Below are 8,841 nucleotides of genomic sequence, written 5' to 3'. Positions count from 1 at the left end.
GTTATTTTATGCCTTTTCCAAATCTTGACAAATGGCAAAGACCTAGAGCTACCTTTAATTCTCATATCTACTTGTTTCTGCTGTGTGGACTGTCAAATATATTGAGTAGGGAATGATGTGAACATGCAAGAGATTCTTATTAGACACCAGGGCCCTTTCCTTTAAATCTAGTGGCATGTTGTACCTCTGGCACTCGGCAGGGCAGACAGATAACTGGATACATTCTGGCTCCTTGTTAACACAGCTCATCACTGAAGAAGCAGGCATGTCTATGAAATCACTCTTCAAATCTGATTAGCCCTTTAGTATAACTGAAGAACATGGGAGCATATCCATCTTTCTCTAAATAGACACAACTACTGCCTATTTCTTCTAATGGTGCCTCAGCCATTGTTTGTAAGCCACACCAACCTTTGCAGTTTCAATGACAGAAACTGGTCCCCTAGTCTCTGTGAAGGGGTTCCTGAAACATAAAGTGGAGGGTTGTCAAACCAGTTTAACAACTCTTGTTACTTTAGACATTGGGCCAGGTAGCTTATCCTTTCTCAGCATTAACTCTAGACATAATAGGTAAATGAGATCACATAAACTACTAATAATTAAACAGGTTTATGTGCAAGACAGAAAGTTTTTATGTACTTATTGACTGACAGAATTGTGCAATGTTTAATACTAAGTCTGAAATGCACACTCCGGAGGATTAATGGTACAGAAGTTATCTGAGTATACAAGAGTCTTAGAAACATTCTTTCTAGAAATACAGAGTGGAGACAGTTACTAGAGAGATTTCATTTATATAGTCTAAATTGGGTCTAATTGGGCCCCTCACAAGTTGAGAGTAATATCAATAAGACATCTGCCTTCTGAGAGGCAGTATGGCAGTCCAATTCAGTGCAAGACTGAATCAAGCTATCTATACTTTGGAATAAAGTAACACCTTTTTTTCATGAAAATGTCATGTTCTTCACCAGCCTATTAATTTTTTTAAACTGAAGACCTTTCATTTTCAAAGGATGTTTGACTAGAGTTTCTAACCGACAGATTTGGAAACCAATCTGAATTGGACATTCTATGGATTCAACTTGAAGGTGAGTTTGCCTCATAGATTTGACACCCATCCTGAAAAAAATTCTATAAAAATTGCTTCAAAGCCCCCTTTGAAATAGCAAATGTGCAGCAAAACTCCAAGTCAAACAATTGTCCCTCAGCCTGTTGTTTAAAATATAGACTGAAAAGCCAACAGACCCTTTTGTGTGTGTGCAATTGCTTTTATAAACAAATTTTAGGCTGGAATAAGGAGCTCCTAGTTCATCATGCTGGAGATTGTCCTTGCTGCTGTAGGCTGTTGAAGTGTTCCTCCCTTAAGATCTGGTTGATGTGGGAGTAAGAACCTTGGCATAGTGCATACTCCTCATATGAGGATTGAGGTATGCTCATGTTGGGTTCAGCAACGATCTGGTTTAAGCTGCTTTCTGGTCCAATTACTCTCTCTGGGGTATTAACACTGCTGCTGCTCCTGTCTTTATCACTGCTTGAAGACTGGAGGATAAAAAACAGAAACAGGATGAGTATTACGCTATTACTATTTTTCGTATTCATCTTGGAGAATAGCAGCATCAACCACTACACTAAGCCTTAATGGTTTAGAAACTAGAGCCACTTAAAATATTTCAATCTATGCTCACAACACAGCAACCCGTAAATTAAGTTGGGATTAACATCCACAATTTTATGGATGAGGAAACTGAGATCCACTGACTTGCCCAATGTCACGTAGCTGGGAAGTGGCAGAGTGAGGATTCAAACACAGGCCTTCTAATTTCAAATCCCTTCACTAATCGGTTGTTTCTGCTTGCAGCAGGAGCTTATCCTAAGAACGTGCATCAGAAAAGTAAGTTCTCACCCTCCAAGAGAAAGCATTGATCAATGCTACAGAATGTAGTAAAAGTACACCCATAAAGAATAAGATGGATTTTGGGAGCGCACTAAAATAAAACAAAAAAATTGTTACATACATACATTTATGCATACATACATACATGCACACGTATATACAAACCAGCGACGATTTCGTACCTATCCCCTGATAGTGGGCATACGTGGTCCTCCTATATCAATGCAAGGCTACACTCAGATCCTGAAAGGCACTTGATATACATTTTACGAAAGTTATATGTTAATTATTGGCATTTTTAAGACTAGTATTTATTGCTGTTCAACAAATATGGATGTGATATGCGGTGTATGTGTGGGTGTTTGCACCTAATATTCTGTTTTTAATTGAACTCTAACATGACTCAGGGTCATTGTCATAATGGAGAAACTACTAAGGATTCCTGAAAACAGTCATTGTCAAGAATTTCCTCCCTTACAGTGTTAGGATTCTCAAGGGAGAAAGTAATGACAAGGATCCATATCTGAACTATAATATTTAACAATTTTGATATTGCATTTTGGGGAGACATGCTATTATTTTTATTTCATTTACATTTAAACTTCACCAAACACTGAGCTCAAGTATATGCTGGCCCTTTGTTCAGAGTTTTTAAATGGACAGACAACTTTACGGGTGCAATGTATTTAACACTGCACAATATATTCAACAATTAGAGAATCTAGGGGGTGGTATAACTATATACCTTTATACATTTAGTAGCACAAGTAGAGGGACAAGCCCTGCAACTGGAGGAAAAACCCGTTCAGGACTGAACAGAGAGATCCTTGGTTGCTGAGAGAATCTCTCCTTGACTTCAGCTTCAAGACAAACCAAGGAGTCTGTCAGGACACAAAAACCACTGAATTCAGGACAAACAGGAGCAACAGGATAGGTACTGAGGGATTGGCTCTTGTCAATTAAGATTGTGGGGGCCAGTCTTGTCAATTAAGATTGTGGGGGCCAGTAGGGCTGGCTGGAGGCAGGAAATGTGGCAACTCAAGTCCAGGATCTGTAGATTAGAACAGCAGTCTAGAGACAGAATGGTTACTGCTTTCTTCATAAATTCCCAGTTTTCTAAACAAGTTCCTAGGATGCTTTCCTCAAACAGCGGGTATTGCATTTCTTATAATGCAATCCTTACCAAAGGTAACATTAATAAGACTTAAACCAAGAATGGTCATGGCTCATCGGTCATTTGGAGCTTCTCGACATAGACCGCACACCAAACTGCCCACAGGTCCTCATAGACAGCTTATGTCCATCTTTATGCAACTAGAGACATACATTAAAAGAACTGTCCAGGAAAGAATTAGAATGACCCAACGGAAATGAAGGTTGTCACCAACAGCAATCAAACTGACTTCAGGACTTAATGTCAAGGCCAATTTAAAAAATATCCAAAAAGGTGATTTTCCTAGCTCAAGGGTAAAAATCTGAAATCTCCAGTGGCATAAAATAGTGAAGTTATGAATATTTAAAAATAAGTAGGTATTACGTTGGATAAGAAACCCACCACACACACTTTGGTTTCTCTTAGTTGGCTTTCCTGATCGTTTTTCATTACAAGTACTGTCTGAAAAACAAGGTAAGAACTATAATTAGTTTCTGGTGAATCAAATTTCATCTCAAATGACAACATATCCATTTTATACTATAGTGTAACACTAGGTGATGCTAGACTATGAAATGGTACATTAAAATTAACAAGCTAGAAGAGATTTCTGTAGAATAATTGTTAAGAAAAAATTGATCTGCCTCCAATTTCTAGTTCATTTAAAGTGTTTTCAAACCCAGTTGTGTAGAGACATAAGTACAAATGTTCATTGTGACACTGCTTATAATATCAGCATTGTTGTTAATAGCTGAAAATCAGAAACAATTAAATGTCTAAAAGCAGGAAAGTGATTAAGTTATAGTGCATCCATTCATACAATGTGATTTTGTCAGCCATTAACAATGATGATATAGTTGTATTTATACTGATATAGAAGGATGTCCCTGACATCATGTTTGTTTGTTTATTTATTTAAAATTTGAGACTTTGGATCCTTTTTTATTTTTTAATTTTTATTTATTTTTTATATTTTCACTTTCTAAAGCATTCACAAGAAATGTATTTATTTTGTGGAAAACAACTATTTTATTTCCAAGTAAGTAACCTAGAGAATGCTACTACAAGACCAAGGCACATCTCCTGCTTTTGCATTCAGTTACTTCTGACTTCAAAACAAAGACTTAAAATGGACTGTGATGCTGTAAATGAGATTGTCTTTAAACTACTAAAGAACATCTAAAACGTCGTATCCACTAGCATTTTCTAGGCCAGTAGTGCTGATTAGCTAATAAACATAGCCTACGTTATACAACCCTGGGCCTTGTCTCATTTCACCCTTTTGAACGTACTTCATACGAGATATCCCACTTAATGAGTTCTATTATTGTCAGAGTTCTTGGGATGAAAAGGTTTCTCCTTGATACCGTATGGTTTTGACACTTGAAACTGCTATCTTACTACAGAAGCTTTTTCCTTACTGCACTTGATTTTAGAAAGAGAGCAAATTCTTTCATCAGAAGAGAAATGAGATTTTAAACGCTTCAGGATTGAGAAAGGCCCATAAAATATAAATGCTTTTCACCATCCTCCTGATACCTCAAAGAAACTTCTCATCAGAATGTATTTGCCAGTTACAAAGCTCATTCTTTTTCCTCTGACCATTCGATATAAGCTTAGTGCTGATACCTGTGGAAGACAAATGAGAACAGGCCCATGCTCTGCAAAACTGAAACCCTTGTAAGTTCAAGTACACGGCAAAATAAAATTACATTTATAAAAGACTCTTACCAAGGGTCTCTCACTAAATGACATTTACAAAAGCACTACACAAAAGTCCTAAGGTCTAGGTCTGTGTGAAAAGGCAGGATTTTAGATTAGTTCGGGCCATAATGAAATCTGCCTGCTTACACTGTAACCAAAGAAGTTTCAGTTGAGTCCAGCAGAGATCTTCCATAGCACATTCTATTTGGAGATAGGCATCAGGACCACCTGTGGGGTTTTTGTTAGTTTGATTCACATGCACATGCCAGGTCCCCATCCTGAGAGGTTATCTCAGGTAGGCACAGGTTGTTCTGATACCCAACCACTATCCAAAAAATTACTTGTGTGCCTACTATGTACAAGCAGGTACTTTGCCAGGGATACTTAGGGACTCAACCAACAGCTAATTCCTGAGCCCAATCAAGAACCTATCCTCTTTGAGGATGACAGCGTTAAGCTATTGCAGTGACAGGAATGTAGCAATGAATGCGGACCAGGGAAATAGAAGAGGCTCCTTAAAATGAATGGCATCTGAACTGGGCCTTGGAGGATGGGGAGAATATTAATAGGATGGGTGTGACAAAGGGAGAGAACAACAAGAGCACAAGCAGGGTGAAGAGGAGTCTTCGAGGAGACAAAGCTAGTAATACAATGTGGCTGGGGCCTCCTGGAGAGGAGTTTGTGGGAGACAAAATATGCATGAGAAGGTAGAGCTAGGTTATCAAGGGCCTTGAATGTCATGCTGAGAAGTCTGTCGGAATAGGTACTTGAGCCTAAGAGACATGCTCGGATCTACTTTTAGGAAGAGGATTCTAATGGATGAATGGAGTAGGAGGAGAATGAGAGCACAGAGACCATGGAGGAAATTTCTGCAATACATTTAGCAAGCGGCAATGCAGGCCTGAATTAGGATAGTGGAAATGTAAAGGAAGGCATATATGCGATACACATCAGAAGTAGGATAGCAGGAGTCATGGAGGAAATGACAGAGACATTTAAGTTTACCCCAAGCACCCAGGACAGGTGGGGTCTGAGGAGCCAAGTTTTAGTGAATAGTTGCATGAAGGGGATGAGAAGTAACAGGCAGTGAAAGCAGATTACAGCTGGGAGGTAAAGGGGGGGACACGATCCACTAACTTGAGAGAAGAATACGGTAGACAGAAAATTAGTTAGGAGAGGGAAAGAGCACCTTATCAGGCTAATGAAAGAACCAGCGAATAAATAGAATCTGAAGAGACGAGGAGGAATATTAATTACAGAGCATCTTCAACAAAAAAGAATGGGAATGCATGTGTATATTTACAACAGAGAATTATGTAATTCTCCTTAACTGTAAAAGCAGATTAAGCTGGTATTAAAGCTTTTCATTTATGTGAACCTCAACAACAAAAAAATTTTCACCCCTAGTACATATCCCATACCTAGAATCGTAATATGTTTTTTCTAAGGCAGCTGCGGAAACTAAATTAAGCAAGTCCATCCAAGCACTTAAAATATGTGCTCCCAAAGTTCCAACACATTTGAAATGAAAGGCTCATTCATATTTGCTAAAACCAATGAAACACTGTAGAATCTTATGAGCCATAGGATATCAAATCAATTTGGCTGCTGAATTACAATTACTTTCCAAATTAGCAAGGCAAAGGTACTTATGTGTTAACTTCTCTGTGTCAATGGGATAAATAATCTACACTTTTCTGTAGCTCAGTTTCCCTCATAAAATGAAGTTGAACTAGACATTGAGTTCTAAGTTGTTTTCTAAGTCAAAAATTATATTTATAATAGAATCTATATAAGTATAAAACAATTTAAATAACTTCACTTTGTTTCAACTCAGTTAATGGCATTTGAACAAAAGATTGATAGGTAACCATCATCTGTAGAAAAACATGAGTGCGTATGTATCTTCAATTCTTTAAAACAACTTAGATTTTAACATCCATTTGGAATATAAAACTGCTCAGGATTGCTTGGTATACAACATGAGCAAAGTTTCATAAAATGCATGCAACAGATTAGGCCATTTTTGGAAAGGGTTGTCCCTGCATTTTTGAATGTATCTTTTAAATGGAGGATAATTTCAGAAGTTAACATTTTGCCATGGGTTATAAAAACATGACTAACAACCATTATTTTGTTCAATGACAGTTTCATCCGAAATAAGGTCTCCCAAAGCAGTTCTGTGTCTTAGAATGTGTATAATTAAAGGCGATGTGAACACCCAAATCTACAGTCAACCTAAGAGAAAACATTTTTCAAAAATTATGCCAAATGTTCTAGTTGTCTTATGAATTGACACTACTTTAAACAACGACCTGACAAAGAGACAGCTCCTACCAGCTTAAAAAAGGGGGTGGAGTAGATTTTATAGAATTCTAATTTTTAAACATAGGTGGGGCTCCTGGTTCTGTTTCTCTCTCATTCGTCTCACTTCTGATGCTCCCTTGGAATTCTAGCATTGGGATATCAAATCTTTTCCAATTCAGGTACAGAAGAGAAAAAGGCAGAGATATGTTCCCGATAAGACAGTTCTGTTCATATCTACACATTTTTTCACTCTCAATTTCTTGCTACTACTTGGCAATCTGAAATATAAAATGAATGGTCTTGGCAAGTAAGAGAGACTAATACAAAAAACATTAGTGTCTTTGTGTTTGCACTTTCTAGAAGGCTTATATTTATATACGAGGGCACAGATTTACAGGAAAAGTGGTGATGTAATTTGTAAAGATGTAAGGTTGAACAAAAAAGAGCAGTACTCCTGAACATGCAAAGATATTCAACGAAAAAGGCCAGCATCTAAGAGAGCAAGTTACATGAGTTATACCTAGCTACAATTTACCCATCCAAGTAGCTGCCCAGGATCTGGGACTATCACCACCTGCGTAGAGGTTCCAGGAGGAGGACAGGGATCAATAATCATTTCACTTTTTGCTCACAAAAGGGACAAGTGAGCACTACTTAGTCATTAACTAATAGGATTCATACATAAAGACTTAACAAGGGTCCTTTAATCCTCTCCTAGTAAGCTATACCTCAATTAAAACAATACTATGCTAATGCCACAAGTCATTAAAATTCAAGCTCTTCCATTCAAACGCCATTAAAGCTTTGCAAAATCACCAGACTCCCCCATCCTCAATTTCATTTTCACTTTTCCTAGCCAGAAATCAAGAATCCCCTTCTAGCCAATACCACATCATTATACTCCTGAAAATTTATTCTCCATCTAAAAATAAGGGAGGGGGTTAAGATGATTATTCCCTGCTCCTATGACTGGAGAAAAGTCTAAGACCTAGCTTTTCCTGATTACATTTTCACTAAGTCTTTTTCTGTGCTTCCTTACCACCTTCTGTGAGATACTGCATACCATGGCTAAGGGCTCCAGCTCAAAAGCCACTGCAATCAAGTAAGAATACATTTTTGAAGGTTTCTTGGAATGATACATTTCTTTTAATTGCAGGGCACCAATTGGATAATGTAACTTAGGCAGTGGATGAACTAGAAAGAGGCTATCTGACCATATTCCTACCTCTGCATCCTGAGACTCCTGAAAGACAGGGTGTTTCTTACTCCTTTTGGGCTGGGGAGAATGGTGATTGTCCTCTTTATTATGATTCCTTCTTCTTTTCCTGAAAATAAACCACAAGAGAGAGAAGAAAATATCACCCAACAATCGATCTTTTGGACACTTAATTTGCGAGCCAGTGGCATACATATATGTGAAATCTTGTCAGAGAAAATACAAGCCATCATCTGCTACTCCAATAATTTAAAGTCGGAAGCACATATCACCCACACGAAGAAGGAAAATATGAAACAGGAACTCTAGGTTGAAAAGTCAAGCTGTAAATTTCATTTCTAAACATTAGCTTCATAATTTTAAATGACTCTTGGGAATAAAGTAAGAACAGGAAGAATTTAATAGCTACATTTTCAACATCTACCTCAGTAGGCCCATTGTCTTCATTTCCTGAAGTTACAATTCCAGGTTAAGTGATTTTTAACCCCTTCTACATAACACTTAAGACAGGTGTGGCTGCCTGTGTCTATTTACTGTTAATGCTCCTGTGAAAGTGGTATAGAGACA

The 8,841-nt window shown here is 37.7% G+C and overlaps 1 protein-coding gene across 1 annotated transcript; it reads right to left on the bottom strand.

Annotated features, from left to right (window-relative positions):
* Positions 1-1,159: 1,159 nt before the first annotated feature.
* VCF2 (VCP nuclear cofactor family member 2) lies at positions 1,160-8,537 on the bottom strand. The gene is made up of 3 exons (XM_089904483.1): positions 8,284-8,537; positions 3,450-3,509; positions 1,160-1,539 (listed from the first exon to the last, which is right to left on the bottom strand). Exons 1-3 carry the CDS (start codon positions 8,467-8,469, stop codon positions 1,312-1,314), a joined length of 474 nt encoding a protein of 157 aa, XP_089760609.1. The 5' UTR covers positions 8,470-8,537; the 3' UTR covers positions 1,160-1,311.
* Positions 8,538-8,841: the final 304 nt, after the last annotated feature.

The sequence above is a fragment of the Delphinapterus leucas genome, chromosome X (assembly GCF_059928025.1).
Source record: "Delphinapterus leucas isolate spDelLeu-1000000601 "Yukka" chromosome X, BTC_Dleu_Yukka2, whole genome shotgun sequence".
In the NCBI taxonomy this organism is placed as follows: domain Eukaryota; kingdom Metazoa; phylum Chordata; class Mammalia; order Artiodactyla; family Monodontidae; genus Delphinapterus; species Delphinapterus leucas.
The sequence above is the reverse complement of the archived record's forward strand: the minus strand, read 5'-3'. Positions and strand labels throughout refer to the sequence as shown.

Excerpts from the sequence above, each read along its gene's own strand:
- VCF2 (XM_089904483.1), bottom strand. The coding sequence starts at position 8,469 with ATGTATGCCACTGGCTCGCAAATTAAGTGTCCAAAAGATCGATTGTTG. Across the intron at positions 3,510-8,283 it reads AGGAGTCTCAGGATGCAGAG|ACAGTACTTGTAATGAAAAA; the intron begins GTAGGAATATGG and ends CTTGTTTTTCAG. Across the intron at positions 1,540-3,449 it reads GAGAAACCAAAGTGTGTGTG|TCTTCAAGCAGTGATAAAGA; the intron begins GTGGGTTTCTTA and ends TTTATCCTCCAG.